The 26456-nt window shown below is 35.9% G+C and overlaps 1 protein-coding gene and 1 long non-coding RNA gene across 2 annotated transcripts in view; one reads left to right on the forward strand and one right to left on the reverse strand.

Moving 5' to 3' along the window:
- Positions 1 to 12383: 12383 nt before the first annotated feature.
- On the reverse strand, positions 12384 to 22107 carry LOC125785838 (uncharacterized). Its single transcript, XR_007428182.1, has 3 exons — positions 22027 to 22107; positions 16397 to 16588; positions 12384 to 15836 (listed from the first exon to the last, which is right to left on the reverse strand). It is a non-coding gene; the product is annotated as an uncharacterized LOC125785838 (long non-coding RNA).
- A 1428-nt stretch (positions 22108 to 23535) lies between these two features.
- ndfip2 (Nedd4 family interacting protein 2) overlaps positions 23536 to 26456 on the forward strand; it is a 31628-nt gene continuing 28707 nt past the window's right edge. Inside the window, exon 1 of the mRNA XM_022686651.2 lies at positions 23536 to 23794. Coding sequence (XP_022542372.1) covers positions 23765 to 23794 — 30 coding nt within the window. The 5' untranslated portion in view covers positions 23536 to 23764. The remainder of the gene's footprint in view (positions 23795 to 26456) is intronic.

The raw sequence follows: 26456 nt of genomic DNA on the forward strand, positions 1-26456 counted from the left end.
TCGTTGATTTTTTATTAATTTTTATTTATATAAAATAATGCTTAAAATTCAATAACTCAAGATTGGCACATACTACCACAACGGATCTGCCATCGTTTGAAAGAGACTGTGTTATTCTATCATGTGTGCGACTTTCGGCAACGTACACATTATCGTTGATTTTTTATTAATTTTTATTTATATAAAATAATGCTTAAAATTCAATAACTCAAGATTGGCACATACTACCACAACGGATCTGCCATCGTTTGAAAGAGACTGTGTTAATCTATCATGTGTGCGACTTTCGGCAACGTACACGTTATCGTTGATTTTTTATGAATTTTTATTTATATTAAATAATGCTTAAAATTCAATAACTCAAGATTGGCAAATACTACCACAACGGTTCTGCCATCGTTTGAAAGAGACTGTCTTAACCTATCATATGTGCGACTTTCGGCAACGTACACGCTATCATTGATTTTTTACGAATTTTTATTTATATTAAATAATGCTTAAAATTCAATAACTCAAGATTGGCACATAATACCACAACGGTTCTGCCATCGTTTGAAAGAGACTGTCTTAACCTATCATGTGTGCAACTTTCGGCAACGTACACGTTATCGTTGATTTTTTATGAATTTTTATTTATATTAAATAATGCTTAAAATTCAATAAGTCAAGATTGGCACATACTACCACAACGGATCTGCCATCGTTTGAAAGAGACTGTGTTAATCTATCATGTGTGCGACTTTCGGCAACGTACACGTTATCGTTGATTTTTTACGAATTTTTATTTATATTAAATAATGCTTAAAATTCAATAACTCAAGATAGGCACATACTACCACAACGGTTCTGCCATCGTTTGAAAGAGACTTTCTTAACCTATCATGTGTGCGACTTTCGGCAACGTACACATTATCGTTGATTTTTTATGAATTTTTATTTATATTAAATAATGCTTAAAATTCAATAACTCAAGATTGGGACATATTACCACAACAGTTCTGCCATCGTTTGAAAGAGACTGTCTTAAGCTATCATGTGTGCGACTTTCGGCAACGTACACGTTATCGTTGATTTTTTACGAATTTTTATTTATATTAAATAATGCTTAAAATTCAATAAGTCAAGATTGGCACATACTACCACAACGGTTCTGACATCGTTTGAAAGAGACTGTCTTAAGCTATCATGTGTGCGACTTTCGGCAACGTACACATTATCGTTGATTTTTTATGAATTTTTATTTATATAAAATAATGCTTAAAATTCAATAACTCAAGATTGGTACATAGTACCACAACAGTTCTGCCATCGTTTGAAAGAGACTGTCTTAAGCTATCATGTGTGCGACTTTCGGCAACGTACACGTTATCGTTGATTTTTTACGAATTTTTATTCATATTAAATAATGCTTAAAATTCAATAAGTCAGGATTGGCACATATTACCACAACGGTTCTGCCATCGTTTGAAAGAGACTGTGTTATTCTATCATGTGTGCGACTTTCGGCAACGTACACGCTATCATTGATTTTTTATGAATTTTTATTTATATTAAATAATGCTTAAAATTCAATAACTCAAGATTGGCACATAATACCACAACGGTTCTGCCATCGTTTGAAAGAGACTGTCTTAACCTATCATATGTGCGACTTTCGGCAACGTACACATTATCGTTGATTTTTTATTAATTTTTATTTATATAAAATAATGCTTAAAATTCAATAACTCAAGATTGGCACATACTACCACAACGGATCTGCCATCGTTTGAAAGAGACTGTGTTAATCTATCATGTGTGCGACTTTCGGCAACGTACACATTATCGTTGATTTTTTATGAATTTTTATTTATATTAAATAATGCTTAAAATTCAATAACTCAAGATTGGCACATACTACCACAACGGTTCTGCCATCGTTTGAAAGAGACTGTCTTAACCTATCATGTGTGCGACTTTCGGCAACGTACACGCTATCGTTGATTTTTTATGAATTTTTATTTATATTAAATAATGCTTAAAATTCAATAACTCAAGATTGGCACATAATACCACAACGGTTCTGCCATCGTTTGAAAGAGACTGTCTTAAGCTATCATGTGTGCAACTTTCGGCAACGTACACATTATCGTTGATTTTTTATTAATTTTTATTTATATAAAATAATGCTTAAAATTCAATAACTCAAGATTGGCACATACTACCACAACGGATCTGCCATCGTTTGAAAGAGACTGTGTTAATCTATCATGTGTGCGACTTTCGGCAACGTACACGTTATCGTTGATTTTTTATGAATTTTTATTTATATTAAATAATGCTTAAAATTCAATAACTCAAGATTGGCACATACTACCACAACGGTTCTGCCATCGTTTGAAAGAGACTGTCTTAACCTATCATATGTGCGACTTTCGGCAACGTACACGCTATCATTGATTTTTTACGAATTTTTATTTATATTAAATAATGCTTAAAATTCAATAACTCAAGATTGGCACATAATACCACAACGGTTCTGCCATCGTTTGAAAGAGACTGTCTTAACCTATCATGTGTGCAACTTTCGGCAACGTACACGTTATCGTTGATTTTTTATGAATTTTTATTTATATTAAATAATGCTTAAAATTCAATAAGTCAAGATTGGCACATACTACCACAACGGATCTGCCATCGTTTGAAAGAGACTGTGTTAATCTATCATGTGTGCGACTTTCGGCAACGTACACGTTATCGTTGATTTTTTACGAATTTTTATTTATATTAAATAATGCTTAAAATTCAATAACTCAAGATAGGCACATACTACCACAACGGTTCTGCCATCGTTTGAAAGAGACTTTCTTAACCTATCATGTGTGCGACTTTCGGCAACGTACACATTATCGTTGATTTTTTATGAATTTTTATTTATATTAAATAATGCTTAAAATTCAATAACTCAAGATTGGGACATATTACCACAACAGTTCTGCCATCGTTTGAAAGAGACTGTCTTAAGCTATCATGTGTGCGACTTTCGGCAACGTACACGTTATCGTTGATTTTTTACGAATTTTTATTTATATTAAATAATGCTTAAAATTCAATAACTCAAGATTGGCACATACTACCACAACGGTTCTGCCATCGTTTGAAAGAGACGGTCTTAACCTATCATGTGTGCGACTTTCGGCAACGTACACATTAGCGTTGATTTTTTATGAATTTTTATTTATATTAAATAATGCTTAAAATTCAATAACGCAAGATTGGCAAATAATACCACAACGGTTCTGCCATCGTTTGAAAGAGACTGTCTTAAGCTATCATGTGTGCGACTTTCGGCAACGTACACATTAGCGTTGATTTTTTACGAATTTTTATTTATATTAAATAATGCTTAAAATTCAATAACTCAAGATTGGCACATACTACCACAACGCTTCTGCCATCGTTTGAAAGAGACTTTCTTAACCTATCATGTGTGCGACTTTCGGCAACGTACACATTATCGTTGATTTTTTATGAATTTTTATTTATATTAAATAATGCTTAAAATTCAATAACTCAAGATTGGCAAATAATACCACAACGGTTCTGCCATCGTTTGAAAGAGACGGTCTTAACCTATCATGTGTGCGACTTTCGGCAACGTACACATTAGCGTTGATGTTTTATGAATTTTTATTTATATTAAATAATGCATAAAATTCAATAACTCAAGATTGGGACATACTACCACAACAGTTCTGCCATCGTTTGAAAGAGACTGTCGTAACCTATCATGTGTGCGACTTTCAGCAACGTACACGTTATCGTTGATTTTTTATGAATTTTTATTTATATTAAATAATGCTTAAAATTCAATAACTCAAGATTGGCACATACTACCACAACGGTTCTGCCATCGTTTGAAAGAGACTGTCTTAAGCTATCATGTGTGCGACTTTCGGCAACGTACACATTATCGTTGATTTTTTACGAATTTTTATTTATATTAAATAATGCTTAAAATTCAATAACTCAAGATTGGTACATACTACCACAACGGTTCTGCCATCCTTTGAAAGAGACTGTCTTAAGCTATCATGTGTGCGACTTTCGGCAACGTACACGTTATCATTGATTTTTTATGAATTTTTATTTATATTAAATAATGCTTAAAATTCAATAACTCAAGATTGGCACATACTACCACAACGGTTCTGCCATCGTTTGAAAGAGACGGTCTTAACCTATCATGTGTGCGACTTTCGGCAACGTACACGTTATCTTTGATTTTTTATGAATTTTTATTTATATTAAATAATGCTTAAAATTCAATAACTCAAGATTGGGACATATTACCACAACAGTTCTGCCATCGTTTGAAAGAGACTGTCTTAACCTATCATGTGTGCGACTTTCAGCAACGTACACATTATCGTTGATTTTTTATGAATTTTTATTTATATTAAATAATGCTTAAAATTCAATAACTCAAGATTGGCACATACTACCACAACGGTTCTGCCATCGACGGTCTTAACCTATCATGTGTGCGACTTTCGGCAACGTACACGTTATCGTTGATTTTTTACGAATTTTTATTTATATTAAATAATGCTTAAAATTCAATAACTCAAGATTGGCACATACTACCACAACGGTTCTGCCAGCGTTTGAAAGAGACTGTCTTAAGCTATCATGTGTGCGACTTTCGGCAACGTACACGTTATCGTTGATTTTTTACGAATTTTTATTTATATTAAATAATGCTTAAAATTCAATAACTCAAGATTGGCAAATAATACCACAACGGTTCTGCCATCGTTTGAAAGAGACTGTCTTAAGCTATCATGTGTGCGACTTTCGGCAACGTACACGTTATCGTTGATTTTTTATGAATTTTTATTTATATTAAATAATGCTTAAAATTCAATAACTCAAGTTTGGCACATACTACCACAACGTTTCTGCCATCGTTTGAAAGAGTCTGTCTTAAGCTATCATGTGTGCGACTTTCGGCAACGTACACGTTATCGTTGATTTTTTACGAATTTTTATTTATATTAAATAATGCTTAAAATTCAATAACTCAAGATTGGCAAATAATACCACAACGGTTCTGCCATCGTTTGAAAGAGACTGTCTTAAGCTATCATGTGTGCGACTTTCGGCAACGTACACGTTATCGTTGATTTTTTACGAATTTTTATTTATATTAAATAATGCTTAAAATTCAATAACTCAAGATTGGCAAATAATACCACAACGGTTCTGCCATCGACGGTCTTAACCTATCATGTGTGCGACTTTCGGCAACGTACACGTTATCGTTGATTTTTTACGAATTTTTATTTATATTAAATAATGCTTAAAATTCAATAACTCAAGATTGGCACATACTACCACAACGGTTCTGCCAGCGTTTGAAAGAGACTGTCTTAAGCTATCATGTGTGCGACTTTCGGCAACGTACACGTTATCGTTGATTTTTTACGAATTTTTATTTATATTAAATAATGCTTAAAATTCAATAACTCAAGATTGGCAAATAATACCACAACGGTTCTGCCATCGTTTGAAAGAGACTGTCTTAAGCTATCATGTGTGCGACTTTCGGCAACGTACACGTTATCGTTGATTTTTTACGAATTTTTATTTATATTAAATAATGCTTAAAATTCAATAACTCAAGATTGGCACATACTACCACAACGGTTCTGCCATCGTTTGAAAGAGACGGTCTTAACCTATCATGTGTGCGACTTTCAGCAACGTACACGTTATCGTTGATTTTTTATGAATTTTTATTTATATTAAATAATGCTTAAAATTCAATAACTCAAGTTTGGCACATACTACCACAACGTTTCTGCCATCGTTTGAAAGAGTCTGTCTTAAGCTATCATGTGTGCGACTTTTGGCAACGTACACGTTATCGTTGATTTTTTACGAATTTTTATTTATATTAAATAATGCTTAAAATTCAATAACTCAAGATTGGCAAATAATACCACAACGGTTCTGCCATCGTTTGAAAGAGACTGTCTTAAGCTATCATGTGTGCGACTTTCGGCAACGTACACGTTATCGTTGATCTTTTACGAATTTTTATTTATATTAAATAATGCTTAAAATTCAATAACTCAAGATTGGCAAATAATACCACAACGGTTCTGCCATCGTTTGAAAGAGACTGTCTTAAGCTATCATGTGTGCGACTTTCGGCAACGTACACGTTATCGTTGATTTTTTATGAATTTTTATTTATATTAAATAATGCTTAAAATTCAATAACTCAAGTTTGGCACATACTACCACAACAGTTCTGCCATCGTTTGAAAGAGACTGTCTTAACCTATCATGTGTGCGACTTTCAGCAACGTACACATTATCGTAGATTTTTTATGAATTTTTATTTATATTAAATAATGCTTAAAATTCAATAACTCAAGATTGGCAAATACTACCACAACGGTTCTGCCATCGTTTGAAAGAGACTGTCTTAAGCTATCATGTGTGCGACTTTCGGCAACGTACACATTAACGTTGATTTTTTTATGAATTTTTATTTATATTAAATAATGCTTAAAATTCAATAACTCAAGATAGGCACATACTACCACAACGGTTCTGCCATCGTTTGAAAGAGACTTTCTTAACCTATCATGTGTGCGACTTTCGGCAACATACACATTATCGTTGATTTTTTATGAATTTTTATTTATATTAAACAATGCTTAAAATTCAATAACTCAAGATTGGGACATATTACCACAACAGTTCTGCCATCGTTTGAAAGAGACTGTCTTAAGCTATCATGTGTGCGACTTTCGGCAACGTACACGTTATCATTGATTTTTTACGAATTTTTATTTATATTAAATAATGCTTAAAATTCAATAACTCAAGATTGGCACATACTACCACAACGGTTCTGCCATCGTTTGAAAGAGACGGTCTTAACCTATCATGTGTGCGACTTTCGGCAACGTACACATTAGCGTTGATTTTTTATGAATTTTTATTTATATTAAATAATGCTTAAAATTCAATAACGCAAGATTGGCAAATAATACCACAACGGTTCTGCCATCGTTTGAAAGAGACTGTCTTAAGCTATCATGTGTGCGACTTTCGGCAACGTACACATTAGCGTTGATTTTTTACGAATTTTTATTTATATTAAATAATGCTTAAAATTCAATAACTCAAGATTGGCACATACTACCACAACGCTTCTGCCATCGTTTGAAAGAGACTTTCTTAACCTATCATGTGTGCGACTTTCGGCAACGTACACATTATCGTTGATTTTTTATGAATTTTTATTTATATTAAATAATGCTTAAAATTCAATAACTCAAGATTGGCAAATAATACCACAACGGTTCTGCCATCGTTTGAAAGAGACTGTCTTAAGCTATCATGTGTGCGACTTTCGGCAACGTACACGTTATCGTTGATTTTTTATGAATTTTTATTTATATTAAATAATGCTTAAAATTCAATAACTCAAGATTGGCACATTATACCACAACGGTTCTGCCATCGTTTGAAAGAGACTGTCTTAAGCTATCATGTGAGTGACTTTCGGGAACGTACATGCTATCGTTGATTTTTTATGATTTTTTTTATATTAAATAATGCTTAAAATTCAATAACTCAAGATTGGCACATACTACCACAACGGTTTTGCCATCGTTTGAAAGAGACTGTCTTATCCTATCATGTGTGCGTCTTTCGGCTACGTACACGTTATCGTTGATTTTTGTACGAATTTTTATTTATATTAAATAATGCTTAAAATTCAATAACTCAAGATTGGCACATACTACCACACCGGTTCTGCCATCGTTTGAAAGAGACTGTCTTATCCTATCATGTGTGCGTATTTCGGCTACGTACACGTTATCGTTGATTTTTTACGAATTTTTAAAATTCAATAACTCAAGATTGGCACATATTACCACGACGGTTCTGCCATCGTTTGAAAGAGACTGTCTTAAGCTATCATGTGTGCGACTTTCGGCAACGTACACGTTATCGTTGATTTTTTATGATTTTTTATTTATATTAAATAATGCTTAAAATTCAATAACTCAAGATTGGCACATATGACCACAACGGTTCTGCCATCGTTTGAAAGAGACTGTCTTAAGCTATCATGTGAGTGACTTTCGGGAACGTACACGCTATCGTTGATTTTTTACGAATTTTTATTTATATTAAATAATGCTTAAAATTCAATAACTCAAGATTGGCACATACTACCACAACCATTCTGCCATCCTTTGAAAGAGACTGTCTTAAGCTATCATGTGTGCGACTTTCGGCAACATACACGTCATCGTTGATTTTTTACGAATTTTTATTTATATTAAATAATGCTTAAAATTCAATAACTCAAGATTGGCACATACTACCACAACGGTTCTGCCATCGTTTGAAAGAGACTGTCTTAAGCTATCATGTGTGCGACTTTCGGCAACATACACGTTATCGTTGATTTTTTACGAATTTTTATGTATATTAAATAATGCTTAAAATTAAATTACTCAAGATTGGAATCACATGTGCGACTTTAGGCAACTTTCACTGTATGGTTGATTTTATATGAATTTTTATCCATTGCAAATAATGCTTTAAATTCAATAACTCAAGATTGGGCCACGGTACCACAACGGTTCTTTCACTGTATGGTTGATTTTATGCGAATTTTCATTTATTTCAAATAATGCTTTAAATTCAATAACTCAATAAAGATTGAGCCACGGTACCACAACGGTACTAAAAAATCACAGCAAGTAACAAAATATTTAGGTTTGTAGCATGGTATTGTGCATGATATTATATGGCACACCCCCAATTGGAAGCTCACCTGGGATTCTGCAGTTTACAGTGTAAACTCTTCAGTCCAGCAGAGAGCAGCTCCACTCCTGAATCCTGCAGGTCATTGTTACTGAGGTCCAGCTCTATCAGGGAGGAGTTTTCTGATTTCAGAGCAGACCAGAGAGTTTCACAGTGTTTCACTGTGAGATTACAGTCAGCTAGTCTGCAAAGAAAGAGTAAACATAGTACAGTTAAAACAATGGAGGAAAACTCCACATTAATGATCTAATAAGATTTATGGACAAATTACATTACTTGTTCATATTTTTGCGTTCTGCAGGCTTAACATTACAAATGTTACTTAGTAAATCAACAGATACTGGATAATTTCCACTGCCTTTAATGGATTTAATGTTTTCAGCAACTCCATGATAAATGTTTTTAAAAACAAAAAAATATATATTAACCTAGTGTTTCTTTCATTGGTAATATGGTTAATTCACTAACACACCACTAAAAAGAGACTAAATAAATCTGTTCATGCTATCTCTACAATTGACAATTTTAGATATACCAGTCTATAAATTACTAGGTATAAAATAAGCACATTAAAGTCTTTCCACCATAAACTGACAAAGACTAAAATATATATATATATAAAATACACCAAATATTTATTTAAGAGCCGATGAAACTTCCACTTTTAATTCACTACATATTTTCCCTGAGTTTAATACTTTTACTCCGATACATTTTAACGTCCTACTTCGTTACTCATTACCAGGGACGTCATCAGTCCTTCTTAGGGGCTCAGAAACCACCAAAGATAATCTACGTTGTCTCCGCTGAGCACACACACGTGCACGCCCACACACACTATATTAAACACCTCTTTATTCTGCTGTTGTCTGACGGGATGTCCCACTCCTTATACGTCCTGTATGTTTCTGCGTGCGTGTGCCCCTTCATTCACACTGGAAAGCGACAACGCGACAGGCCACCATTCATTTCCTATGGCAGGGTGCGATTTGTCGCTGCGACATGTGAGAGGTGACAAGTGAGAGCCGACAAGCGACAAAGCGGCAAAGCAACAAGAAGTTGAAATTATCTCAACTTTATGCAAATGATTTATGACGCAGTGAAGCGACATTCTAACCCAATCTTTGGACCAATCACATACAAGGCGGTCCGAGGTCCTCAGGCTTCTGCTCTCTGAACTTTTGGTTCCTTTTGCTGTGCATTCTGTTGAATGGGGTGGACATCGATCTGCGGGAATGGCAGGTAAATCACAGAAACAACCAAGAGTCAAGCGTTATAGAGTTATGTAGAGTTATAGCTGTAAAATTAAAGTGGCCAAGGGATTCCTCATGTTTATACCATATGTTTCATGTATACATGTATATTTCTCAAGCGGGAATCAAATTTACTGGATGGTATAGCTTATATATATAAAATATATCAAAAGTCTTCTTATATTATTTTTATAATTATATTTATTATTAATCATTTTAGTAATCTTAATTTAGTTAACAAATACATATTTACTAGAAACATTTATTAAACCTTTTTTTCGTTCCTGTTTTGTGCCTTTTGTCTTGTCGGAGGCTGGATCATGATACACGTGAACGTTGAGCTTGTCACGCCCACAAGGGACAAAATCGGGGAGACACAAGCGACTCGTCACGAACGCAGGGTGTCTGTGTGCGCATGTGTGTGTATATGGCAAGCCAAATAGGTCAGAATTCGCCTGGGTCTGACAGCGCATAAAGCATTCGTAATGCTGAAAAAACGCCGACCAAAAACGTTGTATAGTGTGTGGCAGCGCTAGGTGCTAACGTAATTCCTCAGGCCATTCATATGCAAAACGGACAGAATTTACGTATCCCCTCCTTCTCCAAGCAGTTCAGCCCTCTGACTCTGTCAGGGAACTTGCTCTCCAGTTAAAATAAAAGCCCCAAGTGCTCCAAATGTTTGCTTTGTTGTTAGATGTGCTAAGTTCCTTTATTTCTGGCTAAACTGGGCTTTGCAAAATTTTGTCCCTGATAAAAACATAAAAATATGTAATAAAATCTACTAATTTTTATCAACCGTTAAAACGACACATTATGCCGTAACTATGAAATAAATATCTCGTAATTATGAGAAGTTTTATGTGTGTCTATCACAGCACTACAGCATTTCTCCGACTTAATGTCACAGTTAATTGAATTAATAAAATTCTATTTTACACTTGGCTTAATTCACAAGGAAATCTTAGTGTCACTGAGCGGCATTGATGGCATTTTAATAAGCATTTAAACAGTGCGAAGGATTTTGAGTCTTGGCGTTTAAACAGCCGTAAAAAATAAACCAGACCTCTCTGTATAAATCCTAAAGCCAGGCAGACTGTTTGAATGAGCGCTATCCGTTCAGAAGGATGTTAATTAACATTTGCAACACTAAAGAACCTGCTATAGACCTGTTATTTAATAAAAATGTTTATTAAGAACTGACCTTCCCATCTACTCTAATATAATTAACAATGTCTAAAAATATAATATACAAACTATTTTTTTTAAATATATAGCCTATAGCAAAACACAAAAAAAAAACTACACATCAGGCTTTGTACTGTACACTTATTAAACCGAAATAGACCAAGAACAATTACATAATTTACAATGACTGATTACTCTCTAATATAATAAAAATGTTTAAGAATATATTTAAGAATAGATTTTTTTAACTCAGTTCCGAGCTGCGAGAGACAAGGTGCAGCGCATTTTGCCCAAACAATAAAACATTTTAGTAAAAACAGTGATAATAGTATATTTTAATACCATTGCTTTGGTGTTTAAACTACACTCAATCCGACGATATTTATTACGTTATTTCATATATTTTATATTTTAATATATGTGACCATGGTGATGAGAAACGAAGGCAAACATATATTAAATTATATATATTCATTTGATATTACATTAAAAAAAATGTATTTTGAATATAATTTCAAAAAACAAATAAGGCTTTGTATTTTGTGTTTTTAATTTGATGCTCCAAACAAAAATGGGAAAATAAAATAACGGAGCAGGAGGCAAACTTAAAGCGTCTTATTCAAATTTCCTTTCCATCTTCAATGCATACTGCAGGTAAAGGTGGCTTTTATTAGTGAAAAGCCACATTTAAAGCACAATGCTGTAAAACGCTCTGAATAACAGGCTGCTGTGATTACAATCAGTTAGCTATTTATAACCCAAACTTGGGCCGGCTGCGGGGGACGGATTTCAGCAGAACACCCGGTCGCCCGAGATTTCCCAGCACTTTCCTCAGGCGGGTCGGTCGGGCTCTGTTTTTTATTGTTATTTTTTATTTTATATAAAGCTATGGCGTGATATACACAATACAGCAGTAACAAATCAAAATGTTTTTCAAAAAAGGTTGCACAAGTTAGAATGTTGTAATCACACAGCTCTGGAACTGCAGTGAGCACACACACACACACACACACACACACACACACACACACGCCCGCACTGCACTGCTCCTCATCTCTGATATTTTTTAAATATTTAAATTAAGTTCGAATTCATAAATCAATTTTACAGTCCAATTTATCATGCATTCTTTATTCCAGCACCTTATGTTGATTTTATCTCCTCTCAAACATACAAGTGTATACCATTATTTTAATTGACAACACTAATATACATTTCTTACATTCATTCATTTATTTACATTTAAATATCCACTATAATAATTTATGTCTGAAGGAAAACAAATGCAGTTAATCACAGAATTTTGTTGTGATAAATCAGATTACATTTTTTAATTGACTGACACCACTAATTTTTATTAAACAACAGGTCTATAGCAGGTTCTAGTGTTGCAATGTTAATTAACATCTTCTGAACAGATTTCGCTCATTCAAACAAAATGTTTTTAAAAAGCTCAGGTTTAATGTTCCACACTAAAAAAAAAAAATTGTTCAAACTGGGCTGGGGCTCACAAAAACAGTTTATGGAGCTCGTCCAGTCGGGCCAGGTCTGGCTGGATTTTTTGGGCTGGATCTAAGCTCTACTGCTGCTTACTCATGCTTTAATGTTACAGTTCATAATCTGTCATTTTGTTTCAGGACTTAAGAAAACTGCCCTGTTTCTGCTGAACCGAGCGCATATACACAGAAAGAGCTCTGGCTACGGGCTGTGTTTGTCCTGCAGTGTGAACTCCTATATCGCAGCGTGTCAGTGCAGTGTGAGCTTATGAATCAGCGGCGTATGAGTCTGCCTGACTTTAGGATTTTTACAGAGAGGTCTGGTTTATTTTTTAAGGCTGTTTAAACGCTGAGATTCAGAATCATTTGCAGTGTTTAAATGCTTATGAAAATGCCATCAATGCCGCTCAGTGACACTTAGATTTCCTTGTGAATTAAGCCAAGTGTAAAATAGAATTTTATTAATTCAATTAAGTGCGGCATTAAGTCTGAGAAATGCTGTAGTGCGGTGGTAGACACAAAGAACTTCTCATAATTACGAGATGTTTTTATAATTAAGACATAGTATGTCGTTTGAACGACATAATAAAAAGATACTTTCTCATAATTACGGCATTATCAGTAAAGCCAGAGCAGTAGATTCTCTGCACTGTCACTGGGATTGATGAAGCTTTAATTTAAGATTTTATGTAAATGTGCTTTCTCTTGTTCTCGTGCTGTTGCTACAGCCAAAGGAATTGTGAGCATCCTTAAGCCTAAACATCTGAAATAATAAACTAAATAACTAAAATAAACTCAGAATTTTGCTTTTCCACATCATTTATCAAAACTGTTTCAGGATCTAAATGAATAATTTTTTTCATTAAAAAATGTTTTTGTTTAACATCTGATATGAGATTTGCAAATCTCTGCATTCTAATGTAGTTATATTATTTACATCTGCACAGTGACAACTTTTTTAGAATTCGGTTTGCAGTTTAACGTTAATAGTTATGCATATTTAGGTAAAATACATAATAATAACTAATTACTCTAATAGGGTGATTTTCACAAGCTCCTGACATTTTAGTCATCCCAGTGTTATATTACTCTATCCCAGGCTTGGCATTAGACATGGTGCCAGTAGGTTCCAGCATATCTGTTTCTTAAGAGTCCTAATCTATTGCCAGCGCTTCTCTACTGAGACTACATACACTATGTGTACATTTGCACATCAGCAGCAGCAATGGTTGCAACTTGGAAGTCCATGAATGTAGAATTCATTAGAAAGGGATACATAAATAGTAAACACATACAGATCTCAGAGCAGATCCCAGAATACACTGAGGCGTCTGTGAGATCAATACCGCTCTCTCTCAGGTCCTCTTCCTTGAACATCACATTCCCCTTCATCAACTGATTAAAAGCCAGTTTAGCCAGTTTCAGAAGCACAGTTCTGTTGGATTCCAGCAGTTCCTCTGGATCCCTATCACAGATTTCTCCATACTTCTCATTCTTATGCTGGTCTGTGTTTAGGAAGTGGCAGTACATTTCAGTCAGAGTTTTAGGGATTTCTGTATCACTCTGTGTCAGGATTTGCTGAAGCATAGTGGCTGAGATCCAGCAGAAGATGGTAATGTGGCACATGATGTGGAGGCTCCTCGCTGTCTTAATGTGGGAGATGATTTTCTGGGCTTGGTCTTGGTCACTAATCTTCTTCCTGAAGTACTCCTCCTTCTGTGGATCATTAAACCCCTGAATTTCTGTCACACGGCTGATGTACCAAGAAGGAATACGATTGGCTGCTGCTGGTTGGGAGGTATCCAGATGTGAGCAGAAGGCAGCAGCTCTCCTTTAAGAAGGTTTGTAATCAACACATCAACTGATGATGTCATGGTTATGTCAGACACTTTCTCACACTCCTCAAAGTTCAGTGGAATTCTGCTTTCATCCAGTCCATCAAAGATGAACACAACTCTGCATGTATCATAGATCTTAGACTCCAGATCTTTGAGATCAGGGTGAAAGGCACACAGAAGTGTATGAAGACTGTACTGATCTTCTTTAATCAGGTTCAGCTCTCGGAGTGGGAACACAAACATAAAATCTACATCCTGATTGGATTTTCCTTCAGCCCAGTCCAGAATGAACTTCTGCACAGAGACAGTTTTCCCAATTCCAGCAATTCCTTTAGTCAGAACAGTTCGGATCGGGCGCCGAGTGGTCCAGTGGTCTATGCCACTATGAGCAGGAGGTCGCCGGTTCGAACCCCCGCTCATGCAGCTTTGCCATCAAGCTGCCGGCGTTAGAGGGAGCAAAATTGGCCCTGCTCCCTCTGGGTGGGTAGATGGCGCTCTTTCCCCACATCACTCCTATGGGGATGTCTGCAGCACAGGGCGTCTGTGAGCTGATGTACCAGAGTCGAGCCGCTGTGCTTTCCTCCAAGCGCGCTGGCTGCTCGGCAATGCTGCATCGGCAGCAGCTCGAAAAGAAGCGGTGGCTGACTTCACATGTATCGGAGGAAGCATGTGTTAGTCTTCACCCTCCTGGTGTGTTGAGGTATCACTAGTAATAGGGGGAGTCCTAATGAATGGGTTGGGTAATTGGCCGTGTAAATTGGGGAGAAAATGGGAAAAATTAGAAAATAAAATTATTAAAAGAACAGTTCGGTAGTAGAACCTCATGTTCTTCATTCACTCCTTCACTCTCTCCCTATGATGTAGAGCTGAGTGTAAATCCTGTTCAGGAGGGTTCTATTCTCTGGTGTTTTGATTACTTCATATAAGTTCTCGTATCTGTTCTTCATGCTGGTTTTGTGTTTCTGTTAGACTCTCTGCAGAACATCATCCACTAGTTCCTGATTTATAGACTCCTCTATGTGTTGATGTAGAGAAGGACGTGTTCTAAATCTCTTTCTGAAACAGGGACAGATAAAGTCTCCTGACAGAGCAGTTCTGTTCCAGAAGCTGCTGATACACCGTCTGCAGAAACACAGTGTCCACAGGTGATCGAGACTGGATCTGTCAGAAGCTGCTCACACACTCCACACCTGGACTGATCCTGGACCAGACCACTCCTACCCCTGTTAAGAAAGATGAAATGTCTAAATATCAAATATATGAAGAAAAGTTTTTCAGAGCGTGTTAATGTTCCAGTGTCACACTCTATAAAGTTTACAAATGAATTAATTTATATTTTAAATTCATAGAATACATCAATAAAATGTATTATTCTCATCTGTTACTGGATCAAACATTTCCCTGCTTTTCTCTTAAACTCCTAAATATTTCTATTGGTGTAAAAAATGCACGTAAAGTAAAAAATTAAAGTTAAAGTAGTAAAGAAAAAGTAGGACTTAGGCCATTAACTTTTAAGGTTTTGTAACTCCCTATTATACTGTCAATTTGAATTGAATTAACTCCCATGTCCTTTTTTCTTTTATGTTTTTTGATTGAAATATAATTATTAAATTTTTTATTTTAATTTTAATTAATAATCTTATTTTTATTGTTATCATGTTATGAGTTTTCATGGTTGATCGATTAATTGGAAGCATGATATGTGTAGGTTGTCATAATAAACTAGGTATAAATTACCACAAGACGTGTCAAACACGAGTTGCCACTCTTCCTAAACACAAACCTGGATGCTGGAGGTTCTCCTTTATTACTGAAGGGAAGCGGTTGAATAATTGAGTTGTTACTCTTCATAGACACATAGCTGGGTTCTGGAGGTTCTCCTTTATTACTGAAGGTGAAAGGTTGAATCATTGAGTTGTTACTCTTCATAGACGCACAGCTGGGTTCTGGAGGTTCGGCTGTGGGTTTCTGCAGTCTGTAAATGAGATCAAATAAAAACATGCTTTATAAACAGATAAGAAAACTGCAGAGTCATCATAAATAAAGCAGTCTCAAGCAGATAAATATTACGTTACAACATTTATTTATCAATGGCAATAAATTCAGCATGGTCGCACATCTGGTTTGACAGTGATTAGCAAATCACAAAGTTTATCTCCTTTTTTTAAATAACATGTCTTCAATAAAACCATGCAAACATGTACATTTTTGTGTGGTATTAGTTTAAGCAGACTGTGTTTGTCTATTGTTGTGACTTAGCTGAAGATCAGAACACATTTAAATGCCGATGTATGCAGAAATACAAGTAATCCCAAAGGGTTCACATAATTTTCTTGCAACTGTGTATATCGTCGCTGTCCTATGAAAAACACTTATCTCCATTTTTGTCGATTTTTAGTTTACTACATAATTTGAACATACAAACTTTCCCTTACACTGTGCCAAAATTTCTTGATGAACGGACCAATAGAAACTCTTCAAAATGACCTGAGATAAGCTCTTTTTTACATTGACTTCAATTGAAAGTTGACAAGGTTTTTTCTCTCTCCTGTAAAGTTGCTGTTTTGGAGATAAGTGTTTTTCATTGGACAGCAACGATATACTCTTTTACTCACCTGTTAACCTGTACTCATGTGATGTGAAAATAAAGCTGATCTGAAACATGATCAATAATTAAATTACATATATTATATTGCTTTCTGCAGCACATGATCTCACAAAGACTCTTCAGATGGTGAAGGAGAACTCAACATGGGGGCACAACATACTACACGTAGGCATAAATGTTGACACATTATTTAAACATTAAATAGTCTGTGTATGACCTTATTGTCATATTTCAAATAATTTTTTTATTTTTATTTATTTTTTGCCGTATGTCTATAGTATTATTCACGAAAACACAGATCATTTCCATCTTGGTTTGGAAACTGGCCATGTTCGACTGTAAAAAACAAATACCAGCGTATGCAGTTAGAAATGCAAATGAGAAGGAAGCACTAAGAGGAAGAATACAAGAACTGGAACACCATAAAAATAATTTTAAAATGCAGTGTTTTTTTTTGTTAACATGAGGAATGAATATGCATGTTCTGCCCGAGCCCGACGACCCAATTAAAACTGATTTTTTTTTATTAAGTAGAGTGTTAAAGTAGAATTTTTTTTTTTTTTTGGGGGGGGGGGGGGGGGGGGTGTTTAAATTAGCAAAATCTGTTCAGAATGATGTTGAAGAAGATTTTATTAAGAACAGATTTCCAAAAGATTAAAACACCAACAATGTGAAATATGATCCACAAAAATTATGTCTGAATGAACTTCCTCTAATGTAATATAATTTAACATGGTTTCAGAATATAAAATATTTTAACAAACAAACATTTTAATATTTAGCAAATAGCCTGTCCAAAAACACAAAAAAATGCTATGCCCTGCACACTCATTAAACCAAAATAACAATAATTTATAGTAGTTCACCTACTCTCGCGCGGAGCTTTTTAACTGTACCACGGAGTTCACCTACTGTCGTGCGGCGCTTATTTATTTACTTTTATTTTTTTCCACAGAGCAACACTATGCCGGAACGCTATCACCCCTGCATATATTTGTATATATATACGTATATATATATATATATATATATATATATACGTATATATATATATATATATATATACGTATATATATATATATATATATATATATACGTATATATATATATATATAGGTATATATAGGCCTGGACAATAATTCGATATCGGTATTTATCGCGATAAGAAATGTTTCAATAACGGTGATATCACTTTTGTGGTATATCGATATGTATTATGTACAGAATCTGTCACGGACAGGCGTTTTTTACTGGCGTCAGCTCGCCGCAGAGCCAAACACATTCAGCCCCCATAGCTGTGCTACCTCAGTGCGTGATGACGCAATCACACAGGCACGTAGCCAGATAGGCTAGGCTAGGCTAGGTTAAAATGGCTAGGCTAGGCTAGGCTAGGTTAGGTTCAGGTCCGCTCCGCTACGCATCTAAAATGTCTCGAAACGGAGCCGGGACGAGCGGATCCAAGGCTAGGGTAGACTCGGTTCGGTCAGCCGCTGTTTCGCTCGCCCATTCGCGCGTCCGCTCGCTCGTCCGCGGCTCCGCTGGCCCAGCCGCGCCTCCGCTCGCTCATCCGCGGGTCCGCTCGCTCAGCCGCGCCTCCGCTCGCCCAGCCGCGGGTCCGCTCGCTTGCCGCTTTGCTGCAAATTGTGCCGGTGAGTGGAGCCGACAAGCAGCGTAACGTTAATACATCTAATCTGTTCCACCACCTCAAGCATCTTCACTACATACAATATTTTCCTTATACTGACTGAAGCACTTTAATAGATTATGTTGAAAAGTTATTTAAAGTTTATGAATCCTTTAGGTTTGTTTATTTGACGTGGATATCATGTTGAATACCTCTTGTATTCTGGCTGAAGCACTTTAATAGATTATGTTGTCACGAAGTTATTTATAGTTGAAAAATCCTATAGGTTTGTTTATTTGACGGGAAAATCTTGTTGCTTTTATGTATATAAAGGCTTCTTGTATTATATATCCTAGTTAAAACACTTTTGTTTTAATCTGTTAAATTTGTTTACAATGAATAAGAAGCTCTGCCTCTGTTGTCATTTAAAGTTATTTTTATTGGTAATAGTTATATAGGCTTATGTTTGACAGGGATGTCATGTTATTATTTTGCTATATGCAAATAAAATTGAGCATTGATTTATTTTGACTACTTTTATTTCTAAAGTATTAAAGTTTTTGTGAAAGGAGGTTTCAAAGACTTAAAAAACATTTTCATACAGTAGTAGGTACAGATTTCCATTAGATAGATTGATACAAAAAGTGCAAATACACAGTTAAATAATAATTTAAATTTGCAGTGCAAGCTGCAGAGATTGCAGGGATTCTTTTTCTGAGGCCTTCAAAGTATTTATCGATATCGAAACTATATCGTATCGACCGAAATTTAAGGAATATATCGTGATATAAATTTTGGCCATATCGTCCAGCACTACGTATATATATATATATACGTATATATATATATTCCTATTTGAGCTGTAATTTGTCACATTACAGTATATTTACACTCTGTTTACACAAATACACTCTTCTCCACCTGACCCTCTCCATATCTGATCCAGGTTCTTCAGGTGTAATCCGACCCTGAGCTGAGCTGAAAGAACAGTTCTGTGTCTGAGGAACACTCACAACATCTTACTTTAATCTGCAGGTCCATCTTCTACATTCTCCTTAATTCTGAATTTACCGAGATAATCCGAACCTCTGTAGATCTTCTCTCCTGATCACCTGATACACCTTAATTTTACTTTTTCTTAAACTACATCACCAAAATCTCTCTATACTCACCCCTCCCTCACTCTTTCCCAGAGGAATGAACTGTGGAGACACTGCCTGTAATTGCCTGTCCACAGTCATTGGTGGAAACGACTGGTGGGCGGGGCCACTGTCAGTCACACGCTTGTGGCAGCCAATAAAATCACTCAGAACTGTATGACTATATGATTCACGTAAATATTCATGAAGAAAGACACACTCGCTCTAATGTAGTTTATCATTATTTTAATCTTTAATTCTACACACATTAGGGGTGCAGGAAAAAATCGATTCGAGCTCGAATCACGAATCTAACATTGAACGATTCTGAATCGATTCTCATTTAAAAAAAAAAAACGATTTTTTGGGCGAAGCTACTGTCAGTGAACTCCGAGGTACAGTTAAAAAGCTTTCGCCACTAAGCAAACACTGGTAATTTACGCTGCTAGTAAATAAACACGAGTGTTACTGACCAAAAGAAACACTTTTTAGGAGAGATATAAGTTATGTGTAAATATGTATAAGACAATACCTGACAAAATCTGTTTTAATGACGTTAATTAACATCACTGCGACAGCAGTAGTCGCAGTTTCACTGCAGCCAAGGACGAAGACATGAATCACTTAAATAACCAGCCTGTACTGATTTCTGCCCCCAATAACCCTTTCACTAACCTCCAATAGCCTTTAATAGTCTTCAGTAGCCTTCAACAGTCTAACCTTGCAGCCGTGGTGTGTCCACTAAACTCCGTAGTTATAAACATCATGAGGTTAGCAGCGCGCTAACTGACCTGTTTTTAATGTAATCCGAGCAGTGCCTCCGTGACGCTGCTCTAAACTGCTGCTGTTAGCTGCTTGGGCTGAAAGATGAAGTGTAGAGAGCTGTATTATCCAGTTAGTGGGGTTAAAACCTTTATTTTATACACAGATGAATTTAAGAAAAGCTGAGCCCTGTAGCCCGTGGCTGGGCTTCTTCTTCTTCTTCTTTCAGGCTAATGGCGGATGGCAGACCAACTAAAGGTGCATTACCGCCACCTACTGAGCTGGAGTGTGAAGTGTGATTTCGGGCAAGTTAATTATGCAACAATAGTGAAAGAAAAATGTTATAACTAATAATAATCATCAAAATAACTAAGCAAAATAAATAAATAAAAATAAATTATATGATATCAAACATTCCAATAGTTTTCAAAAAAAGAAAAACTTGCTTGTGTACAACCCCCATTCCTGACCCATAAGAAAGTAACCCTTTCATAGAAAAATCAGTGTGACCCTTGTTCTTTAGTGCGCTAAACATTATGTCCCTGTGTGCAGTATATGTTCCACAAGAAAGTAATACATGTTCAACAGTTTCCCTCTGGTGACAATTACGACAAAGCCCCGTGGTGTGCTTTAGTATCATGTGCAGAGAGGAATTTAACAAATTATGTCCCACTCTGAGCCTGGTGAGAACAGTTTCCTGTCTCCGACCGTACCCTCCACTGCCACTCGAACCAACCCTTGCCTGTATAGCAAAAAGATGCCTCCCCTTATGATCTTGCTCCCACTCAGTCTGCCATAACTGTCTCACATATTGTCTGATAATCACCCGCATCTCCGATTTACTAAGCGGGATGACAATGTCAACCCTTGATCGTTTCAGACACTGTCTAGCAGCCACATCCACCGTTTCATTTCCTTCTACTCCTACGTGTGCTGGAACCCAAAGGAAGCAAACTGTGATCCTCTGCATATGTAGCCTAAACAATGCCTGAAAATCTCTAAAATTAGATCTTGTCTACAAGCAGACTGTCCAAACTGAATGCTCTGTAGGGTAGACAAAGAATCCGAACAAACCACCAGCCTCATTGGACAGACATCTTCAACCCACTTTAGTGCCAGCAGAATGGCAACAAGCTCGGAGGAGAATACAGACAGATTATCAGACAATCGTTTTTTAATGAAAACTTGAAACTCTGGTATAAAAACTGCTGCTGCCGTGGTACCCACAATAGGATCCTTTGATCCATCAGTATATATCTGCAGACAATTATAATATTTACGGTCCAGATGTTGCTCCACCGTTGCCTTTGCAAGGTTCAGCTAAGAGTACAAGGTCCGTGGCTGGGCTGTTGCTCTGTGACTGAGTAAAGACAGCGGAGCTTGTGCTGCTGCAGCTCCGACTAGTGGTTGGATGAGGAACTGCAGCTTCCTGTGAGCGAGTAGTTTCACCGGTTTCACCAGTTTCATCCACACACAGCTCTGATAAACTGCTTAACCCTAAACTCCTGAATCAGATCGGCTAAAATCAGAAGAATATCTGCTGATCACTGATACCGTATTTTGGCTGAAAATCAGCCGATACAGATACACTGCCGATCGATCGTTCCATCTCTAGTTATTTGGTTTATGTGTGTGTTTCAAGAATGAGGGCCCCAAAATGGCTAGATCCGCCCCTGCCTGAGGACTATCCGCCCACCGGGAAAATGCCCGGTACGCCAGATTACCAGTTCAGCCCTGATAATAAGTGAAGAGGGGAACTGACAAAAACGGAGAAAAAACACACCAAAACATGCTGGGGTTCAAATGGTTCAATTTGTGGTTGTGGTTATCTGAATTCCCCTCAAGGGGGCTCCAGCATCTAGTTACTGACTAGAGCATAAAATCAACAGATCAGAGATTTACAGGCATCGTTTTTATATATTTTTACCATTTCCAACAATGAGAAGAACAGTAACCTTTATTTACACGGCCTAGTACTTTCCACATATATCACAAAGAAAAATACACTCAAAATAAACGTTTATGTTATTGACATTTATATATCTTTGCTGTGTAGGGACACAGCAAAGCTACAGTAAAATTAGACAAGATGCCGCTAGATATGCAGTTGTAATTTTATATTTAACCCAAGATATTTATACTGGGTTAAAATTAGTAAATAATAGAGACCAACTGAGGAGTACATACAGGGCTAGTTTTTCTTTTCTTTATTTAGTTGAGTAGTTTTTGCTTCTCCATAACCTGGATTAGAACAAATATTCACTATTCACTGTATACCTGTAACTCTACTTCTTCACTACTCTACAACTGATGCTCTCAAACACTTTATTAAGAGACAAGAAATTCAAGTAATTAACTCTTGATGAGTTCAGCACAGCTGTTAACTGAAAGCCTGAGTTCCAGGCGACTCTACCTCATAAAGCTGACTGAGAAAATCCAGCAGAGATGTTGAAAACTGATCATCTAAGCAAGAGGTGCTACTTTGAAGAATCTAAAATATAAAACAAATTCTGGTGTGTTTAACACTTTTTTGTTTACTAAATAATTCTATATGTTTTTCTTCATAGTATGGATGAGTTTAGTATTAATCTACAAAACAGAACATTTTAAAATAATGAAAAACAAAACAAAACACTGAATTAAAGGTGTGTCCACTTTTGACTGGTACATTTTTGTTCGTATTAGTCACTGTTCGAATGAGACGCTCCATTTTAAGGACTTTTATTTTGAAAATGTATTTCCGGTGCTGTTGCGACCGTTGCTGCATTCACTCTGAAAACACACACACACACACACACACACACACACACACTCAGAACTGTACATCTGGATGTGGATTGGGTGTAAATGGGGGATCCGTGCGGGATCCGTTTCCTAAAACCGTTCTCTGTAACCGGTGTGAACACAGTACAGAGGCTCGCGCTGTAAACACGCTGCTCTTTGATCTTTTCTTTGATCTCCTCCGTGTTTATTTATTTATTTACTTATTTATTTATCTCCGGATTCTGCTGGAGGGACATGGAGCAGGCGGCCAGCCGATACCAAGTGGTGAGATTCCGTTCATAATATTACAGATATTTCACATTAATCCGCATTAATACGGATTTAAAAGCGGTTTATTTATGTGTGTTAAATATGAGGGCACACAGTGAATACATTTTGATTACAGCTCTGATATGAATTATGTGTGTTATGTTACAGGGTTAGCGAGTATGTTGTTGGGCCGTGTGTGTGTGTGTGTGTGTGTGTGTGTGTGTGTATGGGCAGTTAACACTACTATATAATGTCTAAATATAGTCATATATAGTGTATATAGCTGTGAATATATATATTTATATACAGTAGGTGTTGTATGTAGGGAGATATTAAGGCCTGTATTGTATAGTACATCATATTTATGTTGAGAACTGGTGTGTGTAAATAAAAAATGCTAGTTAGTATAATTAATATATATATATATATATATATATATATATAACACTAATGTGAAGGGGTGTTACAAAATATTTTTGTTTTTTTTATATGTTATATTAAGTTTCACAACATTGTAGATTTTCTGTGATCAGTTCAGATGTAAAGATTGGTGTCAGAAGTGGTTCATTTAATGTTGTCGGCCTCTAGGCGACAGTATTTCACCCTGTTGTATGATCCCACTATTCTGATTGGATAAATATGATACTATGATATTGTTTCTAAGCAGACACAGTGAATACTTTTTGATCAGCTCTAATATGAATTGTGTGTGTTTAGGTTATAGGCAGAGGTAGTTAGGTAGTATGTTGTTGGTGTGTATGGGTGTGTATGGGTGTGTTTGGGCAGTTAACACTATTTTATAATGTCTAAATTTAGTCACATACTATAAATTAGTATATATTAATTGGTATATATACTCATATATATTAGGTTTGGTATGTGGGGCAATATCAGGCCCTGTATTAGAGTCAGTGAATATTAATGTCATTATATAATGCAATAATATTATTTTTTATATATAGTGATAGTGTGTTGTATCAATTATCAAACACACAGTATACTATTTTAATGATTGGATTGGTGTCAGAAGTGGTTCATTTGTTGTTGTTTTTTAGCTCCATCCACTAGATAGTAGCGTTGTACCCGGTTGTAAGATTTTACTGTTGTGATTTCAGGTTTTTAAAGTTTTATACATATAAAACTATGACTGTTGTCTAAGCACATACTGTAAAGATACATTCTGATTACAGCTCTGATATAAATTATGTGTGTTATGGTTATATGAGTAGGTAGCTAGTTGTTGGGCTGTGATTATATAATGTATCTATATATTCATATACAGTATCTTTGGTATGTGTAGAGATATTATGGCCTGTATGGTGTAGTATAGCGAGTGTAAGGGAATAATGCTAGTCAAAATTATTATATATAAAATGGTGTGTGAAGGGGTGTAAGAAAATATTGATATTGTATCAAATCACTATATTTTGTTTCACAATACTATATCCAATATAAACTTTCTTTTATTTAGGTTTTTATAAAATTTTATATGAAAATTTGCTTTGAAATGTAACTCTTGTATCCTGATACGTATCGTATAGCCACATTTTTGACAACACAGACTTGTGCTATACAGTGTTATAGATATAAGTTTTCTTTGATGTTATATAACATAACACATGTTATTAATAACAGTAATACACTATATAGTGATTGATGTGAGCCCGCGTTCGAATAGTTGTATAGTATAGTACTGTAATAGAGTAGCAACAGTATAAGTTGTGTAAAGGTGTTTGTATATCCAATATAGGCAAGTATAGGCCTCTATAGGTTATGTTGTGTTGTGTTTGGGTAATCTGTCTATGTTGTGTGTGTGTGTGTGTGTGTGTGTGTAAATAGGAGGGGTCAGATGTTATGACAACATTGGACAAACTTTCTAAAGGGATAGCTTGAGATAGCTGGGGCTAGTTAGCTAGTTAGATCACAGTGCACTTTATTTTTACAGTACCCTCGCTCCAGTTCTATCACAATGTGCTTTATTATATTCTGATCGAAAGGGAAGTAATGTGATAAGTGGAATAAAAATGTTACAGAATGAACCAATTACACGACCCCACACGCAGCACAGGGAGCGGATAGCATCCACACTTGTGCCCTTTAAGTGAACCCAGACCACTGATTTGTACTCTGTTCTGCTGCCAGGCTTAAAAGCAGCTTTCCCTGCTGAAGTTGAACTGTTTTTATCGTTTTTGGGGAGAATGTTTAATGTAGCATCTCAGGATAAAAGATGCGAGCTGCATTTAGTTTGACCCTGGATTCCTCTGCTAGTCACACAGGCTGTCTTGAGACCGAGTCTAATCAGGCCAGCTGCCGCATTCGTCCCAAACGAGACACAACAATCCTCAACAGACACAACACGCTCCCGTTCGCTTTATTTCAGCTTTTAATTCCAGAATATGAGGACTGAACTGAAGAGGCCTGTTGAGGCAGTCGTCAGAGTCGGTTTTAAGACTTTTTCCCTTTTTTCCTCGAAGTTGATGAGCTCTTAGTCACTTATCCTTTTCATATTTTCTGCTGCGTGGTAGACGGTTGCCACGCAACGCCGGCAAAAAAAAGCCTCTCTGTATGTGTCATCTCAGAAAAGGGCTTTCCATTTTAGACGGCTGTGGTTTTTGCATTTCTTAGTATTTCATAACTGCATTGCTGCTTCATAGGATCCTGCCTGTAGGCTGTTCTT

This window comes from Astyanax mexicanus, chromosome 21 (genome assembly GCF_023375975.1).
Source record: "Astyanax mexicanus isolate ESR-SI-001 chromosome 21, AstMex3_surface, whole genome shotgun sequence".
Classification (NCBI taxonomy): domain Eukaryota; kingdom Metazoa; phylum Chordata; class Actinopteri; order Characiformes; family Acestrorhamphidae; genus Astyanax; species Astyanax mexicanus.